We start from the raw sequence: 26,216 nt of genomic DNA, 5'->3' as shown, positions 1-26,216 counted from the left end.
TAAGAAAAACTAGTTTTTCCACTTTATCCAAGATGTAGCTTATTCCTTTTTTGATTTCTCATACTTCTAATTTACCTGCCGCTCACTTGGATTTCCTGTCCATTCTTCAGCCATTTCACATCAGCATCTGGATTGGCAACTTCCACCATTAATTTAATCTTTTGTCCTTTGTCTACTTGGTAAGCTGGATCCAGTTTCTTGAGGAATGCTATGATGAAGAATGATTGAAAAAAGCATCTTAATAATTTTTATACTTAAATTTTTTCTCATTCTGTGTCACAAAACAAATCTTTATTCCTTTTCCTGTTGTTTACCAACATCTTAAACCTTCCCCACTTTCTGCATCACTGTTTGAATTTTTACCATTTTTGTCTGTTCTTCATCCTGTGCTGTTTTCTGTTTTATGCCTTAACACAGGATGAAGAGCATGTGTTATAAACTAAAATAAGCAAAGTAGAATATTCTAAATGAGATGTGAATATGTACTTCAACACATCCTAAATAGAGTTGCAGCTACGTCTGCCCACACAGGAAAATGATACTTGATCTCAGTACTGACGAATGGCAGTTTACCTTCTCTGTTTCAGACTTTTAAAACTAATTAATTACAAAAAGGCAATTAATACTTCAGAGGACTAGAAAAGGCTCAAGAATTCCAGATATGTCATACCAATGAAAATTAAATTCTTTGTATTTATCACTGATACCTGACATACTGATCAGTTTTGGTGGGTGGAGGCAAGTAGTGGATGTTGTTGTTTTATGTTCAGGGAAATATAAGGGGCCAGGCTGAAGAAACTAGTGAAATGATCACATACAGTATATCCAGAGTTTCAGAACAAGGTACCTCAGAACTTTGGGCTTAGCTTCAAACTTTGGTAATCAGCGTTTCATATGAAGACTGTGTGACAACTGGAAGAGGAAACTCCTATTTCTCATGTTCTTGTATCTGGCTGCTCTCCAGCTGATGTTAACATTTGGAAAACTCCCAAAAAGGAAGACATGAACTCTATATTTAGAATAAATACATCTCACCAACCTGTGCTTTTTTTCTCTTCCTTCTTTATGCGTTTGAGGCGCTTCAGCATCCCACGCAAATCTGTAATACCATACTGAAAAGCTATTTTCTCATATTCAGTAGGAGGAGCTTTCCTCAGGATGTCCCAGACATCAACGTCAGACTGTGATTCAGATTTTGCTTCACCTCTGCAGAAAAGGATTAGTGTCTCTGAGTGCCACCATTAAGAGTATTTAAAAGCAACTCTAGGCTTGGCAGCTACATATTGGCTTGATGAAGCCATTTTTTCTTCTTAAAAAAAAATTAGCAATCTAACTTTTTACTATATTATTACCTAAAATAATGAAATAAAATTGGTGACTAGTTTTACTTATGTTTATATTTACAGTGATTAAAATTCAATTGCTGTCCTGAAGTTTTTATTTCTAATAACCAAAACTAATAAATTTTAACTTCCTTTTAAACCCACTAGAAAGAATCACAGATTATTAAAACATTTATCACTTGTTGTAAAGACAGTTGTTGGCTATAGTAAACTATAAAACATAAAAAGACTGGTAAGTAGTGGCAACAGTATTTACGATGGACTACTTATTTTATAGTTTAACCAAAGAACTAGTGATTCTGAAAGAATTAAAGTTTGGTTTAGTGAAACCTAGGAAAAATTTGGTTATCTGACTCTGGGAAAGACATTCTTTTTCTGCTACTGTATTTTTTATTTAAAAGATTGTAAATAGAAAAAGAAATTGGCATAACCTTACCGATTTACGGAGCGCAAGAAGCTGCTGTACTCCAGAATGATGCAGAGAACCGTTCAGAAAAACACGCAACATCCCCGTGGGCAAGAAAGAGGGCATCATGTGTTAATATAAAAGAACCATGAATGTCATCTTCACCCTTAGCAGAATATGCCTGTGTTTCAGTAGCAGGGAGATGAAGGAGTTCATGCAAATGCTATGAAATAGGCCTAAAGAGAATGCTGATCCATATTGACAGCAAACTCACTCCCAAACTTTGTATGGTTCCACTGTAAGATTTATACTGTAAGTGCAATAGGCACTTCTGTTTTTTCCTATTTATGACTGATTGCCTTCCAGGGAAACAAATCCAGTCATCATAAAGTTTTTACCTGTCATAGTTTGCCTTTTGGTAAACAGAGAAATGATGGAAAAAATAACAGTTAAAACAGGTAAAACAGTTAAAAATTTCTTAAGGAAAAGGAACTTCCCATGGCTGTATTTTCTGATATAACCAGGATCAAACAGATTCCAGTCCAGCAGAACACAACCTTATAATTAAGCCATATTCAGTGGTAAACTTCACCAAGGAGACAAATTATGCAACAGGTAATGCAGAGAAAAGTGAAATGTTATTGGGTGTATTTCCATTTTTTTCAGGAAAAGAACAGTCCAATTAGTCTATGAGAAATATTGCTTAACAGTACTACTATGGTCAGTCCAGACAGCAGGTAAAACCAAACATTTCTGGTACTCCTTTTATTTCCTGAAAAAGGTTGGCTTGTAATGAGAGTGCTATGTTAATTAAAGTACTGCTGTCCAGGCTTGGAATTTCCAGCACCCTTGTTGCTCTTGAACAGAAAGGAAGCAAGAGAAGTGGATTTCAGCTCAGTGAGTTTGAACTGAAATATGGTATGCAATATCTTATATCTTTGAAGTGGTTTAGCACTCAGTAAGCATTAAATCCTCTCTATCACTCATTGAATTGATAGGAGTAGCTGAAGCTTAGAGTGCTTGTGATAAGTGTGCTGTGTATTTGCTTTGCCATAACAGTACATCAGTATCACCCACAAATTTAATCAGGATTCCTTTTCTCCATACACGTATAATTTAGTTTGAGGCAGCTACACATGATTTGTAGTTTTGCCTAGCAGAAAGTAGGTAAATTGAACCGATTTGCCACATAGACCAAGATTTTTTTTAACGTAGGCAGTTCTTGGGTTAATTGCCCTGGTCATATCAATGAGTGATTTTAAAATATTTCTAAATACATGTAAGTTAAAACAGATATATAAGTACATAAAACTAAGGGCATATAATATTTCAAATATGTCTTTAATTATTTGTATTAGTAAAATTAAAATTCTGTGAAGAAACTCTATCTTGAAGTATAAAATCATAGAAAATAATAAAGACTTAACAGATTCAAATGTTATCTTCCCTAAGACATTATATAAATATTGGTGGTCTCTCAGTCTATCTGCATACTTATAGGTTTGTCTGTACATATCCCCTATTTATCTGAAAATTTACAGGTAGGAATATTCATGGAGTTTTCAAAAAAATGTTTTGTGTGAGTTATTTTCAAGTACATAGTGAGAAAAATCTTCCAATTTGGAAGAAATTCCATAGTCTAATATCTCTCACTATTGAGAAGACTTGCTTAACTTTAGCTTTTGCATCACTCCGTTGCATCCCATTTTTTTTCTGGCAATAATGTTTTGGTGTACACAGTACAAGAAATTTGAACATAAGAAAGAATATAGTATCTTCCTTGGAAATACTGATATTTTCTGATTTCAGGAAAAGGCTTGTGAGTTGTATGTAAAATGGTACTAAAAGCTACAGGTTGTAATTTCTATACTGTTTAACTGAGTTCTGAAAAAGAAAAGAAAACAATGTCTTCGAGCAAAGTTTCCCCCATCCTAGTACTCCTTTTCACTATTTTGCATTCTCTTTGATCCCACAAAGACACAGAGTTTGCACAGGGAGGCTGTACTCTTCCACTGCCTACAGGAACTAAGCAGCGTACGAAAAGTAATAGAGCACTTGAACTCCTGAAGTTTCTCCCACACTTATGTTACTCTCCCTGATGTTGGTGATCCTTATTCAGAGTGATCACCTCATAGGTTAACTATGGACTTGGGGGCACTACGATGCAGCTTAGTGAACCTGCTGTAAATGGAATATGCAGCTGATATGTTTCAAACATATGTGGAGGGGTTAAAAATAGTTTTGTACATCCCAGAAATGGTTCCTTCCTATCCTGTTACTGTCAACTGATTGGACCCTGTCAGCTGTCACCTCCTTCAAGGTCTCTGCTCACTATCCCATTTAATAGCTCTGTGACAGCTGTTCCGTCCTTCTTCCCAATGACCTCTCCTTGGCCCATGACATCTGTATGTCAACACCAGTTAATTAAATTACAGTGATAGGAGATATAGTATTAAATGAAGCTCTTTATTGTAGTGGGAATGATCATTACCTCTGGATTGAGAGACACTTGTAAATTAGGTGCGACAAAGCAGAAGTGGTAAATGAATAATCCTCATTCTATTTGAATCTACATAGCTCTTGAGAGTTCCTCAGCATGAAGTACCTTTTCCCATTCTCTTTTAATGAAAAATTCTTCCATTCCGTGATGAGATTTTATACCTATTTATTATCATTAATATAAGAGTGGTCTTCAACTTGAGGTGTGCAAAGCCTGAAGGATCCACAAATTACTTCTGAAGTGGTCATGAAAACAACTAGAAACAGTAAATTTATATGCTTAAATTCACTAAGCAGAGATTTGTAAGTCAAGAAATGTCAAGAACACTGATAAAATGCAGGGATATTGATGAGATTCTTTTAATTAATCATATTTCTAGTCTAACAAATAATGAATACTTAAATCCACAAATTGAATATTTCTGTAAGTACTGGAGATTTTACTCCCTTTTAGAGTTTGATCACTGCTCAAAACCAATTATGAGAGCAAAAGGGAAAGGTGCTAGGAGGGGGATTCATAGTACTCAGCACCTCATTTCAGGTGGAGACTGTATGAAATTATGCAAATATTTTCATGTTGGCATCCCTTTATTTAATTTTCTTTAAAAAAGACAAGCAATTCTTTTTTGGTTTACATTTTCTACAGAAATTAGAGTGTGTGTACAACAATTTGGGTCATGCTGAAACAAGGAACTTTGATATCAATGTCAGTTATAGGAAGTTTGATAAGTGTCCTTATCAAACCCCTCAGGTGTTCTGGTTGTGGTGTTACTGCAAAGCCAGAATTCGCCTATAGTTGGGTGCATTGCATATTGCACAGCACAGGGCTTTTTATACCTCTGTGACCTTGCTTGTCCCACTGAAATTTGGGTGAGTTAACCTGAGTGAAACACGAGACTATTATGTATTTATTGCCTCTGTAACCAAGCTCCTTCATATTTCTACATGATCCTGTGCTGCTTGTGAGGATAAAACACTTTTTATAAATAGCGATACCACTACCTGAGCAGAAATTGAACACAGATTCACAACAACAACCAAGTAGCTGATTGTGAAAACTTAAACTAAGTCGAGATTTGCAAAACATGAATCTAGTAACAAGTGTTTACAGTCACTTCAGGCGCTGAAAAGATAGAGTGAACGGCTAGGGTCAGTGAACAGAAAGAAGCAAACAAAACTTCATTGCCTGTTTGACAGGCACCAGCAACAATATTATGGAAATGATTCTTCTGATTCTAATTACTATGACAACAGGAATTTAAAGCAGCGGGTTATTGAGAAAATCTGGAAAGTCAAGGAAAATTTAAAACTGCTTATGAAAAAAAGCGATGGTGAAAACCAAAGAACATTCAGAGAAATACATTGATCAAATTGAATGGCCCACCCTTAACTTCTACTAATTGTTTAAAAACGTTTCTGTCTCAAAACTTAGCAGTTGATAATTTTTTTCATACTGTGTAATTTTTGTCATGCTTTGTATGTGAAGAAGACAAAGATGCATGCATTATTTCAAACTAAATGATTCTTATATTCAGTCTGATCCATGCATTTATAATAAAATGAAATAGAAATCTTACTCTCTGTTGGCAACAGTGGAATCCAAAACACCCAGATTAAGAGTTTGGTAAAAAGAGAAAAACATGAGTAGATAGGTTATGAAAACAGATATGTCAAGGAAGGATGAGAATTGGAGAAAAAATTAAAAAAAAAATAAAAGCAAGAAATAAGAATTAAAGAGTATTAAGAGAGAATGGAAGAGTGAAAAATATTTCTATAATATTTATGCAACAGAGAATATATTTTATATATACAATAAACAACCAAGTAAGATATAATATATAGTTGTACAGTGTAATAGTAACATTTAGATATTTCATAAAAAGGCTTGTCCTCCTAACTCTCTGATGGAAAGAATTGTGAAAAGGTAGGACAGAAAATTCTTTAAAAGGCAGCATCATAGGTAGATATTGTAAACTGTTGTGTTTGGTTTTGTTTTGTTTTGTTTTGTTTTTAATAAAAGGCCTGCTAGAAACATGTAATTACCTGAGTCCAGGCCCTTTCTGTTTTGGGAAAGACAATTTTTTCTCTTTTTTGTTTTTTTTTTTCTCCAGTATAAACCTAGCAGAAATGCATTAAATATTGTGTATTTCAGGAACTTGCCATAACTACCTGTCATTCTTTTTCCATTTAGAGCTGCTTTAGGAAAATGATAGGGATTTTGAATTTATGAAACTTTGTCCTATTCCAGTATTATTGTTTTCAGAGTTGTTCAACAGAACCTGGTTACTTTATATATATGGGTTACTCTGTGGATTTTTACTCACCTTTTTTTCAGTAGGGAACTAAAATCAAACTCCGCCCCTTCATCATGTCCCTCGGCACTGTATAGTAATAGAAAATCATAAATAGTTTCAGAAGGAGATGGGAATAGCTTGTGAGACTAAAACATTATGTAGATGACATTTTTTTGCAGGTGGGTGGTAGATGTGTTTATGTGACTTAGAATGTGCCTTGACATGGAAGGTGACTTAATTAGGCTCTGTGTCCATATTCGTCTTCATATAGGTATAAGAAATATATATCATGAACTTGTATTTTTTCTACAGTCATTGTGCATAAAGTTGTACAGGGTATTAATTTGATGGTGGTATTGGTCTGGAATGTATTTATTATTATAAAGGTATTGCAGAAGCTTTCCTCTTTCCTCTAGTTTCCAGGAGCGTAGATATTTTTTTACGATGTAGGGCAGCATTAATCAAGCTTTTTGTGGAACTTCTTGCAATCTAAAATCACTTTTTCCCTCCTAGTATTATCCCAGCTGTAATTGTTTCTTAAGGATCTTTGTGATTCCAGAATTCATTACACTGAAAAAAGTGTCACATCATTGGTGCTTGGGAGAGTTGAAGAAGGAGTTCTGTGATCCTCAGATAAGGTTCAATATGCTGTTGTTCAACAAGCATCATGACAAGCAATGTTGTGATGAATTGACTTGTGAGAACAAGAAGCATCAAGCAGAAGTTTTTTGATGTGTAGTTCTGCCTGTTACATATGATGAACTGGGATGGAATGCACAATACTATTTTTTGTGTTGTGAATCAAATGTGGTTTAGCTGTGCTTCTGAACATTTGAAGCACTGGTCTACTCTGAAATCTTAGTATAAAGTCACTACAATCACTTTTTGGATTCAATTCCTAAAATAACACTTCAGGGATTTGATATAAAAAGTATTGGGAATTACAGTGGATTCTGTGACTGTTGATTATTCCACTTAGGAAAAAAAAAGGTCTTTTTTGCATTTTTCTTTGCATTCAAACAGGTTTTAGAAAGTCAAAATGTATTTTTTTATCTCAACTATTAATGTTCATCTGCCTCTTAACATCTCTGTTTTCTTGAGTACAAGAATCTGATGATGCCATCTCACAGCATTCATATTCTTCCTGCAGCAACACTTTATATCTAATTACTGTTCTATAAGCAGAGTTTTTTCTTTCAGTTGTACTGGTGGCAGTTGTAGCTCATAATGCTGCCTTTATTGATATACAGTACTAATTGCTTCAATAAAAATCAGTTTGTCTGTAGAAGTATAAATCAGAATGTCAGGAAAAAGCAATATTGCAGGATCAAATAAGAGTAAGAAATCAGTCTCAACAGACAAATGATGGGCATTTTAACAGTACTGTTAAAAAAGTAGAACAGAAACAAGTGCCAAACTTCTTGTGCTGCTTGAGAATGTCAGGTTAAATAACAATTTTAAATGTGTGTAATTTTGAATATGTTGTAAGAAGACATCTTTTCATTAAGAACGTATTGTTTTTACTTCTGTGATTACTTGCAGGATAGTATAGCACTGGAAAAGGTAATTTCCCGGGTATAAGGCTCAAAGAGAAAAGTGTATTTTTGGCCACTTTGTTCCCTACTTTCAGAAAATCTTCCATGTTTGCAGGCAAAATGTATATAAAATGTATATAAAAATCACTAATATAATCCCAAATTTGAAAAGGTTTTCTTGTAATCAAATATTCAGAAAATCAAAATCTACAGCTGGGAGAATTACTATTCCTGTTATTGTTCACAAGTGGTAATTAAATCAAATTTTCAGGAAGGTCCAGCAATCAAGGTTTAGCTTTTTTGAAGAATAAGACCCTAATAATTGCTTTAACATGCATAGAGTTAAGTTTAATCTCAGAGTTCCTGTTTTTGATATAGCAGAAGACATTAGGACCAAAAGGCATAAAGTGAAAATTTTAATGATACTATATGATAAGGAGTGTGCCAGGAGACAACAGATTTTCATATACATGTGTGTTGGTACATTTTTGTGAGCAGCGGCAATTTTAGTCAGAATGTGCTCAGTAGAGAGGAGAACATGTACAACAGAGGGGGCAGACATGCATATAATTTGAAGTTACTTTTTTTCTTGTAACAGTGGTGAGGAGATGCCACTTGCCAAACGCATGCGTTTTCTGTAGATGAATCTGCCTCTCACTGAACTATCACACTAATCTTTCTTCTTTTTATCTCTTTTTATCTATCTTTTTTTGTTTCAATCTTTTTGTATTTTTATATTTTATCTTTTTTATTTATCTTTATTTATCTTACATTACTACTCATATGTATTAATCTTATATAAATACTACGTATTGTAAACAAAGATTTATTTGGAATTCGAGCTGCAGCTTAGTTTTGTTGTTTTTTTTTTTCTTTTCCTAAGCAGAGAGAGACAGTTCATTGTAAGACTTAAATTTTTCAGTTGACACAGGCAGTGACTACCTGAGAAAGGCTGAAGTCATCCGTCTCCCCCCTCCTGCTAGGCTCCTGAGTGAGGGTATCAAAGACAAAGCTTCAGATTTAAACAGATCAGTTCAAAATTTGGCTCCATTCTTAAAGAAGAAACTGACAATCTGAACAGCCTGAAGCTGCTCACACTGCACTCACTTTGAACTTATTCTAAATTATTTTAATTGTACAAGCCTGCTTTCACTGCAGTGACGTAACACAATGCAGTTATGCACTGAGCATCCTCTATTTAGCAGCCATCACAGCATGGCTGGTCAGCTACCTGTAGATAGATCTCTGGAGGTGAATTCTGCAAACCTTTTTTAGTTCTTTGGGATAAATGCTAAAAAAAAAATCTTAAATAAAAGTAGCACTGATAGAGAAATACTCAGAGCGTAGCCACAGATGATTTGTGCCCTATAATGGAGAAACAAAGGTCTGTAGGAAGATTCTTAGTCTAGTAATTTTGCAAAAATATATAAAAACTAAAACGGAAACTGAATTGCATGAAGGGAGAAGAAATTCACAACAGTGAAAAGTAGTGTCAAGTAAAATAGAAATACCTAACCAATTTTGTGAATCGTACTAATAGGAGGGAACATTATTCCATTAAGCTATACACCAATTTAGAGGGTATTAAAGATGGGGGGAGAATGTCCTTTTCAATAGCAGGTTTTAATATCTAAGACTACATATAACTGAGTTTTCACATGGACAATTGCAATGCCATTGTCTTCATTCAATTCATATAGGTATAGAACAAGAAAACAAATACAGTCAAAATGCTTACATGAGTATTTTCAGAGATCTGCTCCTTACAGAGCTCACTTCAAACTCCACTTCCTTCTTTAGCAAATGTTTATACTAAGGTACATGCCAGATAAAATCAAGACTAGACAACACAGAGAATCTTTTCCATCTCTATTGGTCTATGTCTGGAGTGCACTTTACAGGTCTGGAAAAAAAGTGCTGAAGTTCTCTTTAGAATGATGCACATCAATTGCCTAACTGAAGACAAGCATGATTACTATGTTAGTACAAAGTCCAAAATCTCTTAGGTGATTTCTAGGATTTCTATAATATTTTAATAGTAGAAATATTTCTTAGTAGACATTCATATATTTGTACTTGTTTGTACAACAACTTGGCCTTTAGATAGCTTTACTGAAATCTGCATGGATTTATGATCTGATCTACATAGGTTTCTGCTGTGCATACTCACGTGCGTCGGAAGGCAGCTCGAATATCCAAGTCTCCAGTTACAGGTGCTTCTGATGTGACAAAAAGTGATGAAGAACAGTGGGAGAGCAAGTCAAAATAATGCAAAAATACAGTGCTATTTCTACAGCTTTTCACCTGCAGAAATTCTTTTTCTAAATTCTTATATTGTAGAGTGTGATTAATTGCATACTGAGAGCTTGAAACATCATCTTTTAACATGTAGCCTTCACTAACAAGCTTTCAAAATCCAGTGCTTTGTGTATAACTTATTTCTGTTTCATGTTGCATCATAATCTGGACCTTGATGAACTGTCTTATCTCTTGTTTACCAATTCTAGTGCTGCTAAATTTTAGTTTCAATAGCGTCTTCATAGGGTATTTAAGTCCTAATAAGAATACAATGGAATATTAGCTGAATACTATTATTAATAATAAAGTATAACCTATCCTCTGAAAGAAAGATAAATTCTCGGAAATATGTAGAGATGTAAGGGAAATTCACTGAGGATGTTGCACAGACAGAACTTTATTACTCTATCGGTATGAATTGGTGTACTACTACTACTACTGGGAGAAGAACTGTTCTCAGTTGCTGCTCCTAAGTCTTATGAGTCCAACAGCCAGCTAGTGAAACTTCAAAAATTAACATTGTTGAATGAGTAACTTCAACAAACTTTTGTCTTTGCAGTAGGTTCACTGGTAGCTGGACACAAGTTAATACTGAAGTCCCTTCAACAGAATCCCTGAAACAGAAAATGGTCCAAACACTCAACTCTTTCAGGCCATTATTGCTTATCCTGTTTTACCTAAATTCTTCCACACTAGGGGCAAACTGATGTTAATATGTACTTCAATTTTTATAACCTTTTAATATAGCAGTTGTGAGGGTGGCACCATGTATTACGTAAAATGAGTCATCCAATCTTAAAACAATTTTATCTCACAAGGTGCTTCTGCATCACTTGAATTTATCAGGAAAAGAAGAAAAAGGAATAGACAATAGTGTCATGTCTAAATCTTTTTTTCTCCTCCTCCTCCCTTTTTTTTTTTTCCAAGTATCCATTTTCAGTAGTGAACTTTTGCCAAAGTAAGAATGACCATATCTTCTATTCTAGTTGAATTAAATATAATGGAGGAATGAATCTGAAATCAGAATAAAGCCAGAGAAAAGGCAGGCTGATTCTGTGTACCCTCTTTAAGAGCATCACAGTTCTGACTTGAGTGAGAACTAAGTGGTATTTCTAAAGACCTGTATCTCTGCCACCCATCCAGTCCTCATCTGTGGGCCTCTCTAGGTGTACCTTTAGCTCTTCAGAACTACTTCAGATCTGTGCTTGTCTAGCAGCCACTATTTACTAGAGGGAATTGTTGATGGGCAGGAAGAAAAAAAATAGGTGTCAGTTCACCTTACCATTGACTGTCAGGTTGAAACTAGAGCTATCAAACTTGTCCTTGGTAGACACCTCACATCTGTACCCTCCCGCAAAAGTCATGTTTGCCTCTATGATTTCCAGTTCAAAGGTGTACACCTAGAAGAGATACCAATGATAGAATCCATAAGGTAGAAAATGAAATGGTGAAACAGAGGGAAAGGGAATACATGGAGAGAAATAGACAAGGGATGAACTATGCGTTTGTGTCCTTTTAAAATTAAGAATGTCCTGAGTGTCCAACTCATTACTGTAATAAAACTTACCTATAGCTCCAAATTCAGGAACAGCTAAAGAGTACTATCAGTACAGGTATCCCTGAGGATAGCAAACTATGCTGGTGTATTGGTGTGTGCAGTCACCACATACACTAATTGCATGTAAATTGAAAACAGGAGTAAAGCTTTCATTAAACAGTTACAACTTCTACCCAGAATATATGCAGTACATGTAAAAATTCAGCAAAAGCAGTGGCTAATGTGAGCAAGGCTGTTTAATTCCATCCAGGAGAGGGTAGTAGTGTTTCATATACTACACAGGATGAGAAGTCAAGGTACAGACTTGTACTCTTGTTTGTGTATCTTTGAACACATTTGTGGTAAAAAATGGATCTTAGCTATTTAAAGTAGTTTAGACAATACAAGAATGAAATGAATTCCAACACTAATGATGGAATGCTTGACCTGCTAAGATCAAGATAGACCGTCCTGATTTATTGTTTTCTCTTAAAAATACCAGGTATCTATTACTTGAGAGGAAGATGGAGGGAATCCTGCAGTAGACAGTTCAAAACTTTCTTCCCGGTTGTCCAGACATTTTCTCATTTCACAGTAGATAAGAGTACGCAAGAGCCTGTATGTAGAGCTTGTCTCTTGTCTGTGTAGTCAAAACATAGACTTACTTCTAGGTATTAGTACAGCATTGTGTGTCACTTTAGATACCTTAATATCAAAACATTCCTATATCAGCTTCTATTTTCCCCAAATTAAAGGTTATCACTCAGAAGACTGAGAACCCTATCCTCCCAGTTGTACCTTGGTATTTCGATCATAGTTGTCATGTAGCTGGAGATGTTTCCCCACTTTGCTTCCCAGGTCCATCCACTTTCCTTTGAACCATTTCACTGATGGCTTCTTCAGTAGGCTCTCACCTGCTACTTTGGCAGTGAATGTGATGTTTCCACCTCGTAAGGGAAGTAGGTTAAAATAAGATTATGAATAGTGTTTAATTTATCTGTTATATCTCTGCTGTCACCCTGTATGTGGAGAGCTAAATAGTCAAGCAACAGGTGCAGTTTACAAATATCACTTGACTGACATTTTGTACTTACCAACAGTAACTTCTGCATCCTGTGGTCGTGTCACAAAGAGCCCAATGGGGTCCAAAGGTTCTTCTGCTTGAGTCTCAGCAGATGCAACTGAAATAAGCATCATAACTACCAGTTAGAACATTTTGCATCAGCCTATATAGTGCATTAGTTAATTAATTTAAAATATCTCAGTATATTTCTTTTATCTCTGAGATTCCTTATTCTTTATGGTCTGCCTTCATCTACTGTCTCTACCTCACTTACTCTAAGGAGTCCCTCTGCAACTTCTTTCCTTCTGCTAATAAACCAGACTTGATGACAGCATTAGTGCTCTATTACCTTCTGTGTTTTGGCTGCTCTCTACTGGTGGAGCAGGGGATTCTGAGGCAGTTGGGGCTGGTGCATCTCCAGCAGGAGGGACTGTCTCACTCTTTTCTGGAAATGAATGTCAGCCAAGATTAGAGAAAGACACGTGTCTACTTCCTTTCTGAAAAAAATTTTGCAAAAGAACAGCTTTTGATTTATGTTAGAAAATGCAGAGAAGTTAGGTGTGGTTTCCTAGAACCTAAAGCATGTGCTGGAAGCAGAAGGGGCCTACTGAAGCTGTATGATGAGGCTCACTCTTTTGCTGAGCTTGGAAAGAACTGATGCCTGGATTTTTAAATTCCATAGTCTTGATGTGTAGAAAATTGACAGCTGATGAATAATGCTATTATTTGATGCTAACATTAATGGTCTAAACAGAAAAGGTAATGCAAAATGATGTAATTATTATTTTTGTAAATAGTTCGCCTATTCATGAGATTTTGTTTACAACACTGTTGGAATACAATGTTACGAATGCTAATTGCTGTGTGCTGCTTGGCAAAAGCTGCAGACACTGCTAGTAATCAGTATGGATAAATCATTTTAAAAATCCATCTGTCATTTCTTCTGGCTTATGGAAGTTTGTGTCCTGACAATTAAACCATGACCTCACAGAAAAATTCAGGCAAATGAATTTTGCACAATGGAGAAGACAGAATTGTATGAAAATGGAGTAGGAGTGAGCAACTGGAACAGATGGCGGGAGGTAGAATTTCTTGAAAGAGATCAGTTGCAGCAAGATATTTTTTCCCTTAGGTAGTGGAGCCTCTTCCAAATAACAATGGGTAATTCAGTCACTCTATAACAATGTCATCTTAGTAAGATCTGAAAAACAAGACAGTATCTGTGAACATATCAATGTGCATCAACTCTGCTCTCAGAAAATGTATGCCTTTTACTCTTTATGCCTTTACTGTCTTTATTTGTGTCTTGAAAGAGAACAGCGTGATTTTATTTTTATTATTTTAATAGTTAAGTATTTAGATCTTGTCCAAATAAATTTTAACTAAATTTTTACTGGAAAGAATTAAATGTTACTTTAACTGATGTAGTGTAGATGCTCCCAGAACTTGGAGCATCTAGTACAGTGTAAATAGTGTAGCTGTTTAAAAAAAGCTTATTTGGAGGCATTAATATATAATGTACACAGGAAGATTATCTCTCATTTGGCATCCTGATATCTCCATCACCAGTGGGTGCTTGTCAGAGGTGTATTGCTTTTAGGTAATGACTGCACTCCCAGATTCAGTAACTCCATTATTTGCAGGTTATCTGCCCATTGCAGGCTCCTCCTGGAACTAACCTGAAAGACAATGATGAAGATATAACTAGTACAATATGGACCTGTTTGCTTTCGGGATGAGCTAGTCAGCAGGATCACACTTCTAATCCATACTAGGACTTCCCCTTATTCATAACCCATCATGCACTGTCTTTTAATCTGGAACAGGATATCTTGAATCCTGTTAAACATTTGCAAGTGTCTTTTCAGCTCACCAGATCTCACAAGGTGTCCTCACCTTGCTAGACTAAACAGTGATAGCAAATGAGGGGAGGTGATATAAACAACCTAAGTTTAAGGCTTTTCACCAAAATAAAAAGCAAAAATTAAAATAACAGAATTGGTAAGTGGGAAAAGGGGAACAGGAAAGTAAAAATATTTCAAAATTCATTTCATCTATTCTAAGCGTCTTCAGACATTTTTCATGAGAAAATTCCAGGGAATTCATGTCTCTATATTTCTTCCTGGGAAAAACCTGGGCAAGTTCTTTCAATTTCCCCTCTAACTGGTCCTTTAATGCATACAGAGGTAGTAATGACAGGTGATATATAAATAATATAAAGGTTACTATTCATATTTAAGTCCGCCTTGAAATATGTATTTTTGTTAGCAGGTGATTTTGAGACAATTTTGGGTAACATATGAGCTCCTAGAAACATTACAGCATAACTTGTAAATCTTTTGTCAATTGTTACAATTTCATATTTAAATTAAATAATTAAAAGAAAATACTAGGTCTAAGATGCAGGCATCTTAGTTTAGGTCATGTTAGGTTAGATTAGCTTTGCTTTGCTTCTCAATAGTTAAGTGTAAAAGCTTGACAGAGAATTCTAAAGATGAATGTTGAGATTTCTTTTGTGATCTCCACTGTGTCGACTTCTGACATCTGGAAACGGGTGTCTTAACCACAGCAAATGTATTCCTCAGCTTAATATGAATTAATAGCTCCAAATAATTGGGTATAATGCTGGTAGAGAAATCTTATAGTGTTAAGATAGGCTAATTTCCATGGATCTCATTCATGAAAGTTGTAGGTGGGACTGGAAATACTAATGAAATCAGAATTGCTTAGGAAATGCAGTACCTGGTTCCTTGACCTTGAGTTCAAATTTGACCTTGGAACTTCCAGCTATTACAGCATATGTCACATCATCTTCTTTTCCTACATTATTGATTGTCAGTGAATGCTTGTTTCCTTCTGTCTTGATGACATATTTCTCACTCTCAGTAATTTCTGTGCCAGCTCGCTGCCATTTCACCTTGATGCCAGATTTTTCTGTCTCTGCTTCAAACACAGCTGTGCTTCCGGCTGTCACCTCTGTTGTCTTTGGCTTCTTGGTAAATGCAGAAACTAAAAAAAGAGAGATGGCTCACTAAAATCTGTTTTGCAATTGTGGCATATCTGGTGTAGTCAGCTGTTGTGGCTGCAGCAGCTGTCTCCTTTCTCTTCCATCTGCCCATGCAAGATATAAATTACAACACTTTCCACAGAGAAGTTGTGGAATTGTCTTTGAGTTTACCGAGTTTGGTCTCTAGCTGAGATGCCATATCTTCTCCATATTGTCATGAAATAAACTCGAATGGATAGCAAACTCACCTCATTGTCTGGCTTTATCTTTCTTTCCCCCCATAATGAGCTCTGATTTTTTCATAAGTGAATGTTTTAATCTGTGACAAGAAGGCGTGGTATGTAGTCTCATATATATCGAGCTCTCTACATTAATTTGCCATTCAGTTTTATTTAGAAATATTAATTTTGTCCTAATGCATACTTAGTACCATTTTTAAAGAGGATCAGGATCTGTTCCTTAACAACACTGTAGTTTGTGCACGAACCTGTGTCCTACTATACCACAACAAATTAATGGTTCATCTTCAGTCCTTCTGTTTTGACTGACCAAGGCTTTAGTGGAAAGGGATCCACATTCCTATGATGACCCCTGTAATTTAATCCTACCTAAATTAATATCAATTGTTGTTTGCATTCAAAAGTTCACTTCAGCATTAAAAGTTGAAGTACTTGACTATGTGGCACTCTACAACAACTAGTTTTCTAATTATTTACAAGATAGATTAACATAGTTCCTCAGTGTATCAAGAAACATTTATGATAAGAATTAATGAAGTTATTAATATATGGGGTGAACAAGCATAAACCAAATGATGTTTTAATTTTGATATAATCAAAGTAGCACAGCAGGCAGGAAATTGTAAAGCAACCAATGCGTCATGATTTTGATCCATGAGTATGCTAATCCTTCTCAAGATTAGAATTTTAGTAAGGTAACTTATTTTACTAATTTCTTTACCTTGATTGATTTATTTATTTAGTTATATTTCTCAATCTTTATTTTTAATCAAGTTTTGCATTTTTTGCTCAAGTCTTAATGAAATAAATTATCTTTTTGCTTATTATGATGAGCTATGTTCATGTGTAAAAAATCCAGTAATTAATATTCTGATTCATACAGAGTATTTTTTGTGCATCACTATGTCATCTCTTTAGTCACTCATCGCTATATAACAGTGCTTTTATAAAATATTAATAATTTCATCACGTATCATTTTGTCTGTAACCACTGTGCAAATTGTCGATAGCTCTCCTACTCTGGCAGCAACAAGAATCCTTCCAAAGGCCACAACAATGGTTATAATTAGCTTTGGACTTTTGATTCTGCTTTATAAAAATGAAAGGAACATGACATGAAAATATTTTAAATGAAAAAGTTTAAGTTCATGTTCAAACAGATGCTTTAGTTCATAAAATGGTATATTACTGATAATACCATCTGTTCATTTCACAAAATCTCTATTCCTCTAGCATATCCTCAGACTGCATAAATTAGTTGATCTTAGCAGAGTTACATCTACAGAATTTTCATCTAATGTCTTTTGGTCTTTAGTCATAATACAGTTCATGTTTCTTGCATTGTTTTGCAAAGGATTAAAAGCTGCTTAAACATCAGTTAAAGCATCAATTACAAACACTTTCATAAAGTAGTATATTTTAAATTTTGCTTTTCTTTGCGATATAAAAAACCTAAATTACATTTTTCTATTTCTTTTTTTCCTTCCCCACCACCCCATTTTATATACTTGATGGGAAAAAAAAGTAGTTTGCACTGAGCCTATAAAAACCTTGACTGAGGTCCTGTTGTATCCTTTGGCATGCTTTCCTTCCACGTTAAGTTATAAGCGTGTAAAATTTCCCTTGGGAGTGCAATGCTCCTACATGCTTATATTTGAGGTTTTTTCTAACCTGTGCAATAGTTCTTAAACAAAACAGTACTTTGTAGTATATAGGACTACATGCTATAGTGTGCTATAGTGTACTATAGTGTACTATAGTGTCCTGCCTGTTATCAGTTTCACACCTTTTGATATAGTATTGCACTTCAGTAAATAACACAGCAGGGTATACGTTGATGCAGCATATAGTGAATAATTGCAGGAGAGTTACTGCAGACAGCAGGTTTGACATATAGAATTCAAGAGACATATAAAGGTGGCCGGGCCGCTGCACAGTGGAGAGAGAAGTCAGTTCTGAAACCCACCCCTGAAACGCTGACTATCTGGCTTCTTTCTCTATGATTCTACAGACAAAGAAGCAAAGAGGCATGGTTTTTCACAGGTAAAGAAGACTCAGTTTTTCACTGAGTCTTTTTCCTGTGCTTAAAATTCAGAGTCAGTGGGGGGCAGTGTCCAAAGAAACATCTCTCTATCCAGGTGTATTCTTTTTCATCTTCCACTGTTCATATTTGCAAAGGAAAACTAGAGATGTAGGGCTGGAGATTTTACAGGAAAACACTTTGTTGCAGAAGAGAGATTGCTGAACAAGTGTGTGAAGAGAATACCATAGTTTTTCCTTCTGGGGGAAAAACCAGACTGCTTAACAAAATAAAGAGATCAGTTACTCCCACCCCTTCATTGGGGCTGCTACTTCAACTAAGTAAATCCAAGTTTGTCAGAAGTTTTCTTTTACTCATGCAGTTATAACAACCTAATTCAGCTATTTCCTCATTAGGAATGTTCCTAACCACCACTATTCAAAACTGGTTTGTCCTGAGAACTGCACTTCTGCCTGCTTTTACCAGAAACACATTGCCCATTTGGCACTCTCACTTCAGTGTTTGGCTTCTACCCAGATTAGATATATGCCTCTGAGTTCCATATATCTATCTCATACTCTAAACACTCTTCTATATGACCACCACCATCAGACTGTGAAAAACCCAGTGACTGTGACACCTCTTGTGTGATATTGTGGAATGACTTGCAGCTCTTGTACCTGTCAGGCACTGACAGATCTCAGGCACTGTGACATGTTTATCCAGACTCCAGCTGAACATGCACTTAGGAGCCATAGGGCTGGGACACCTGATGACCAAGTAGCCTGTGTCCTCTGCCACCCATTTTGTTAGCTCTCAGGTTCCTGATTTAGTCTAACCCAGCCTGCACAAAGGAGAAAAAAAATTACATTACTACTAACATACTACAGCAATTCTAGAGAGAGAGAGCAGAGATGCAAATGAGTTAACAGTACTGATGAAGACAGGAATTATTGAAGGGAAGGAGAGTGATAGATGCTCTGTGTGTGTGCATTTAGTGGGGAAGGAATTGGAATTACTGTGTAGAGTTAAGGTGGGGAGAGAAGAGGAACGTGAAGCTAATAAAAGAAAATGAGGTTAGGGCCACTTTGTTCTAACCTATTTTTCAACACTTCACTTACACCTCAGGCCTTCCTAATAACATCTAGCTTCCATAATGCAAACACACATAACTTCTGAGTAATGTAACCCAGCAAATTTTTTCCCCAGGAGGAAGAGGAAGCAGATTGCATGTGGTCTGCAGTTATCTTGCCAAAACTTTTCAAGGGCTAATGCTGCATCTACCAGAACTTGCATCCTCTAAAAGTCTTGTAACACCTGAAGACATACACATCAGCCATACAACTATGTATGTTATGTGAGTTGCAGTTTCACTGGATAGTAATAAAAAGCTCTATTTGAATGTCCAGATTAGATTACATTTTCAAATTCTATTAATAGGTCTTTTGATCAAGAGGATGAAAAAATGTAAAATAATAATTTTGGCCAAATTAAACTAGAAATAATTTGTTCCAAAACTAATTTTCTTTAATTTACACCTAAATGAAATCATAAAACTAGTATTCTGCCTTCATACTGCTGCCATTTATTAAATCTTCATACTAACAGGTTAATGCTTTCTCCCTTACTTTTTGACCAGCTTTGAAGCAATCTCCTTCTAACATCCACTGTCAAACTAGTTTACTATTTTGCTTCAAATCTTTTTCATACTCTCCTATGCAAAAACCTAGAAATGGCTAAGCTACTACCCAGGTTTCTGTCTATTGTACTAATAATTATTTCCTTTACACTCTTGTTGAACTATCAATCTATTTACTGGGCTTTTATCTTGCAAGTGTTTTGAGGCAGAGACTGTTTTCTGTTGTCTTTGTACTGCATCAAATCATTAGTAAGCACTGTTTTGTTTCTAATTAATTTTAGAAGGTAGAAGAGCAATTATCTCATTATTGTCAGAAAAAGCAGAGATAAGGTGTATATTAAAATAATCTTCAAATAACTGGAATACTTTAATTTCCTAGCCACATCATCTAAATAATTTGGCTTGTTGAGAATCACAAGTATTAGCTGAAAATTTATGCCCAAAATAATGGAATTTCGAAGTATGTGTGAAGTATGTGAAATGAAAGCAAGGAAGAAGTGTGGATTCCACAAAAGTCTTTTTAACTAGACAGAAGACAGTCACTCTTTTGTGGGTTTTGTTGCTGTAGTTTTTAGTTTGTTTGTTTGTTTGTTTGTTTTTATATCATCCTCGTTTTCAGAATGGTGTCTCTGACTTCAGTTCTTCATCAATCATTATTCATGATACTTACAGGGAGGAGAGGGAAATGAGAACATCAGTAGAATGTGTGTTAGATAAGATTTTCAAATGATATTTCTGCCTTTCTGAAATAAAAACTGTTAAAGGTATAAATGCTTGAGGAGAATCTAACGTATCTGGTTGAATGCAGATCCTACAAACTCCAGCAGAAATTTGGGATGAGTGAAATTAGAGAAAATAGTCACAGGTTTCTCCCAAAAGCTGAGTTATCTTACTGCACTTTTTGTGTGTTTGGTTGTAAAATATGTATTGGTCAATATATTTAATTAATATTAAGTAATATTAGCTTTTGGAATTCTTTAATTTGTTAAGGCTTCATGTTGAAAATTGATCTTTGCTTACACTTGGCATCTAGTTTTCCTTCTATACCATTTGCTCTTCCATTGAGTTAAAAGGCAAACTGAGCATAAGCAGACTTCAGTAATGGACCTTGTAAATTCCTTTCTGAGGAACTATATAAAGATGCTGCTCATTCCTCACTCAGAACCTAAGTGGCTTCTTGCAATTACAAGCTTAATCATTCTGTGATCCAAAAGCTATTGAACGACTCAATCTTATCATTCCTGGCCTACTTCAACAGCTGAGATTGCAAATTCCTGCAACATGAGCAACAGGCGAGGAATAGTTTCACTAATCAGTCACCTCTCTCTCTATGCATACATCATACTTTCTGCAAAATGGGGAAAATAATGTTAAGCTTGGTTTGAATCTTAACTTACAAAAGAGGAAAATAGGTCTATATGAATTTAGGGTTTTTTCTACATTTCTATGGTGCATAGAAGTTCATTATAATGGAGTAGTACTTTGCTGTGCTAGGTGCTTGCAAATGTAAAAGAATGATCTTGTATTCAAAGTAAATTTCTACAGTTTGCTTTTCATTATGCAACACCGATTATTATGAAAACCTCTGTGTACTTACAAGCCAGGGTATTTATAAATACTTGATGAAATTTCCTAATGTGAACTGCAAAATCTAGACTCCTGTCTATAAAATATGTGAATAAAAGTTGTCTGATTTTCAAAGAAGGTGAGTAATACAGACTTCTCCTTTTCCAGATATAGTAATACACACATTTCCCATTAAGTCCCATTTATCTACTAAATTTAGTACTTAAAAAGTCAGCTGTTTCCTCTTAATGTCATAAATTATTGTTAGGGAAATGGTTGGGGCTTTTTTTAACCTTTCTGAATTTTCACTACAAAAAAAAAGAACAAAATTTTCCAAAAAGTGAGCTTTGGACAAAAATTAACCATGAAATCTTTAAATCAAAGGAGAAGAACATAAAGTTTCAGCAACAGAATCCTGCAAAAAGTGAAGTTTTTCAAATTTGATTGACTGGTCTAACATTAAACTGTTACAGGTCTTCTAAATCCTGTTGCTCTTGGGGATTGTATAGATTTTCTGGAATGCTAGGACAGTTCTTTTGTCATTCTGTAAATAAATAGGGCAGTGCCTTATCCTGAAGTATTTTAGTTGGACAGTTTAAAGTGAAAGAAGGCCTGTTGGAAAATCTATTCCACCATTTTAAGTTTAATGTTTTATTCATTGGTGGTTTTTTTGGGTTTGGTTTTTTTTTTTTAAAGTTAAAAATCTGTCAAAAAAACCAGATACAGGCAGAACATCTCTGATCATCCTCTGACGTGCAGAATTTTCCTTCGCCTATACACCAGTGCCCAAATTTCAGTAATACAGACTAGGGACTTCTTTGGGCTCTTCAGTGTTCTAACTACACAGTGTGTGAAAGGCAAGAATCATAATTTATCCAAGTATGAAATGCCCAATGGTTATTTGATCCTCCTCAGACAGTGCTCAACATCATCTCATCTTGAAATGGCTTGAATTATATAAACAACATGAAATAGAAAAACAAAGGGATTAGTGTCTCCTGGGAGACTGAGAAGATCCTCTCTAGAAGTTACACGGCATGTGACTGGTTCTGTCTCGGTTAGAGTAGGTAACAAGAGCTTTTCCTCCCCCTGCTGTGATAATCCCAGTGTTTGGTCTGGTTTGTTCCTAAGAACTGTGTAGGACTAGTGATGTTAGACACCTGTTAGATTTCTATGGAGAAATAAGTTGGAATAGAATTTCTCTTCACCATTCACCAGCAAAGGTGGGCATCATCACAACAGAGACATTGCCCCTCAACCACAGAGAATGAAAATGTTAATTTAAAGGCAGTTAAACAACTAGAAATCAGAAGTCACAGTGCCTAGGTGATCACACAGTCAAATTTTGCCTACTCTGTTATATATTATGCCTGCATTCACAACCATTAAACTCATTTCATTAAATATTAAAAATAATGTGATTTTCAAATCAGAACATGACATGAATGTCTAATTTTTTGGGGTAATTACCTAAACTTTACAGCTTATATTTTCAAGGTTTTGTCTGCAATTTCAAGATCTAGTATATATTTCTTTTTTTATATATACAAATCTACTTCCATCTGATTCCAGAAATTGCAGCCTTATGAATATGAAATGGTGTTATAGTCGTAATGAAATTGGTGACACCATTGTTGCTTCGGGATTATCATCTAGAGGGAACATAGCAAAATCTTGTTGGAGTTAGTCATGCTTTAGTGCTTTGTAGTCTGTAATGGCAGAGATGGGCTATCTCTGGCAGTGGCTGATAACAAACACTTCGGTCAAATGAAGCTTTTTCTTAAGTTCTTCTTTGTTGTGGTGACCAGAGGGGATTTTCTCACTGACCAACCTAAGAGGAGACTGATGCCTCCTCAGGCCTTTGCAAAGCACAAAGGCCTTTATTAGTAAGTCTCTACAGCTGATATTGACTAACTCTATAAACTGCACATTATTAAAAACATTTGCACCTTGTACTGTACATTCAGGTAGTGGTGATTCTGGGTATGCACTGGCATCAGTGAAGTGAAAGCTCTAAAGTGAAGAATCCCAGATTTGTACAGTTTTCTCCAGCTCTCTGTGTTGAATATGTGCACACTTTACAATCAATCATAACTTCAGCTTTTGACAACTTTTTTTCCCAAACTTACTTGTGGACACAAAAGTGTTCCTGAGGCATCTTCCTCTCCAGGTGTCCTGAAGCTAAAATCTCCCTACCTCTGCTTCCCAGTCTCTCTTTGTTCTTCTCAAAAAACCAGACTCATTGCACCTTGCACCCCATCTTAGGCCTCCCCTATGTGGGCAGCATCTGAGTGATTCCTTATTTGTAGATTTTAAATCACAACATTCATAAATCTGAAGTATTTTCTTGATATTTTTCTCTGCGGCTCTATGACCTTGGCTTTCTGAGAAGGGCTAGTTGTCTTCTGGCTCAAGGAGAAAGGATGGAGTAGGGTGAGGGAAAAGAAATTGCATATATTCTTCACAGTACAATGTTGTCTTTTTTCCTAGAGCTCTGTTATCACTGGCTGGAAGAACGAGAAAGAATAAGCTCTCAACCAGGTCCTGTTTGCTCTCATTTTCACAGAGATTTCACTAACAATAAACCCCAAAATAAAAGCAGGAGAGGCTTATACTCTTCAACTGTCCAAGAGAGAGACTACAAGCTTTTTTTTTTTTTCTGGAGTCCTAAAGGTTACTAGGAAAGGAAATGAGAAATTAAAAGAAACTGAGTATTAAATACATTTCACCTCTAATTTTTCCTCATCCAAAGTCTCTTGAGAAAATTTTGTGGCTGAGGGTTGACAAACCAGTCTCTGATTTCTCTGCAAGATCACTCAATATCTCTTATATTTATAATTGTAAAAAATGCAAATTTTTTTCCTTTCTATTATTTTTTTCCACTGTGGCATCTCGTTTCTCTAGAATGCATAATCTACTCACACTTTTTCTGTCAAGCTATTCTTAGGTTTTGTCTGTCAGTTATGATCCTTACCTGTTTTCTTTAGAGGCTCTGGCATCTTCACTTTGTTTCTGATGAAGCTCCCAGTTGTATCTAGAAAGCAGGGTCCGAGTTAAACAGGAATGTGACTGCAGGGCTTTTGAAACTCCCTAAAGAAACAGTTGATGGAAGCCCCCATCCTGCTCCTCCCCCTTGATCCCCCACTGTTGTCAACTACAGCACCTTATCAACAGCAGAACACACTTGACAGGCTACATCAGCTGGGATAAATATAGCCAAGTTCCAGGAGCCAGAGAGCTCAAGCCACCCAAGGCTGGCTACCACTGATCTGTTGGTATAAACCAGAGCACAATACGATGTTGCACATGCGCACGGTACACTTTCTAGCTTCGGGCATGTATTGCACTAGGAACTCCTACACTGCTGTGTTTATAGCACATTCAGGAAACTAGATCTGATAGTTAAATCTTCTGTATGCTAGTTCTTACTTTAAGTGTGTATCTTCTTGCATTCTTGCTACCTATTTAAATCTTTGTTATTGTTATAACTATGTCAGAACTGAACAGTCCCTCAGAGAGTGTTTTTCTTGTCTCTTTTTCTCCTCTTCTACCAGAGACCATATTTGTAGAATTAAATGTGAACCTGCAGGAAAGAATTTTCTTTTGCAGAGACACTTATGCATTACTGACATTTGCAGTCACAAGTAGAAAGCATGACACTACTTAAATAGTTTCAGTCCTCCCTTCCCATCCACCCACTAGATCCACAGCATACATTTCTTGATACCTAGCGAGTTTTTTGTTTCTTCTTTTAAGTATAATTTTAAAAATAGCTCCAGGGTTCTCTTTCACACCTCTAGAAGTTTTAATTTTTGCTTAATTATATAGAAAAGGTCTGGGAGAAAACCTCACTAGAAAATTATTCTAGTATGGCCATTTCATGCTCCAGTCATTGCTTTTTATTTATTCATACACTTAGCGTATGTCAAAATAGTAACTGTGGACACTCATTCTTTTATTGAGTTGATGGTATATCCATTTTGAGTTTTAAGCTTTACCAGAGAAATTCTGTAGGCCAAATATTTAGCATATTTTAGCCAGCACAAGTATTGAAAAAAATAATTTCTAAAAAAGGTTGTGATATTCATTTTTTCCAGTTTTACTATCCTGTAAAAACCTCAATCTGAAGGATTTCTTCTTTTGACAGGGAGCTCAGAATGGACCAGTGTGCATGCAGCTCATCAGTGCTTTATGTCTGTCATTCACGTCTGACTCTGGGTAGGCTGATAGGACAAATGTGAACATGCGAGAATGCCTGCTGACACCTCTCCTGATTCTGGGCCAAATAGTTCCTCCCCTTCACTTAGAGGAATTCTTTATGGATGAATGAGGAAGATGGGCAGGATGTCACCTATGTATATTTTCCATTGCCTCTGTTTCTAGTGGAGTACAAGTTATCATGTTATGTTTTTGACCTACTATACTGTGCCTGAGGCATTTTACCGCGAGTCAGAACATTTCAGCTATTTGTTTTGTCTTGAAGCCATTTAAAGAGCTTGAGTCTCACAGTGTGAAAAAATCTGTCACTTGACTAGTGAAGATCGCTATTCCTTTCTTAATTGTTTCTCTGTATTATAGATATGCCATTAACTCCCTCTTCTCTTCAGACTTGATCCCCAACACACCACTGTGCTGGAACTGCACACAGATCTCTTCTAGGAAGAAAACTGTCTGCATGCACCCTTAGGAAACAGAGACCATGGGAAGCAGAGCTGTCACGGAGGAATAAATAAATACCTGTTTAGATTATTCAGAGGTGGACTGTGATCA

At 35.7% G+C, this 26,216-nt stretch overlaps 1 protein-coding gene across 1 annotated transcript in view; it reads right to left on the bottom strand.

Annotated features, from left to right (window-relative positions):
* Nucleotides 1-24,570, bottom strand: part of MYBPC3 (myosin binding protein C3) — a 63,608-nt gene extending 39,038 nt beyond the window's left edge. Inside the window, exons 1-13 of the mRNA XM_032692014.1 lie at nt 24,421-24,570; nt 15,718-15,984; nt 13,325-13,420; nt 13,007-13,093; nt 12,711-12,859; nt 11,658-11,775; nt 10,248-10,296; nt 9,020-9,064; nt 6,573-6,629; nt 6,147-6,149; nt 1,780-1,803; nt 1,040-1,206; nt 76-208 (exon numbers count right to left, since the gene is read on the bottom strand). Of these exons, the coding sequence (XP_032547905.1) occupies nt 76-208; nt 1,040-1,206; nt 1,780-1,803; nt 6,147-6,149; nt 6,573-6,629; nt 9,020-9,064; nt 10,248-10,296; nt 11,658-11,775; nt 12,711-12,859; nt 13,007-13,093; nt 13,325-13,420; nt 15,718-15,984; nt 24,421-24,445 (1,220 nt within the window). The 5' untranslated portion in view covers nt 24,446-24,570. The remainder of the gene's footprint in view (nt 1-75; nt 209-1,039; nt 1,207-1,779; nt 1,804-6,146; nt 6,150-6,572; nt 6,630-9,019; nt 9,065-10,247; nt 10,297-11,657; nt 11,776-12,710; nt 12,860-13,006; nt 13,094-13,324; nt 13,421-15,717; nt 15,985-24,420) is intronic.
* Between the last annotated feature and the right edge of the window lie 1,646 nt (nt 24,571-26,216).

This window comes from Chiroxiphia lanceolata, chromosome 6, assembly GCF_009829145.1.
Source record: "Chiroxiphia lanceolata isolate bChiLan1 chromosome 6, bChiLan1.pri, whole genome shotgun sequence".
Classification (NCBI taxonomy): domain Eukaryota; kingdom Metazoa; phylum Chordata; class Aves; order Passeriformes; family Pipridae; genus Chiroxiphia; species Chiroxiphia lanceolata.
The sequence above is the reverse complement of the archived record's forward strand: the minus strand, read 5'-3'. Positions and strand labels throughout refer to the sequence as shown.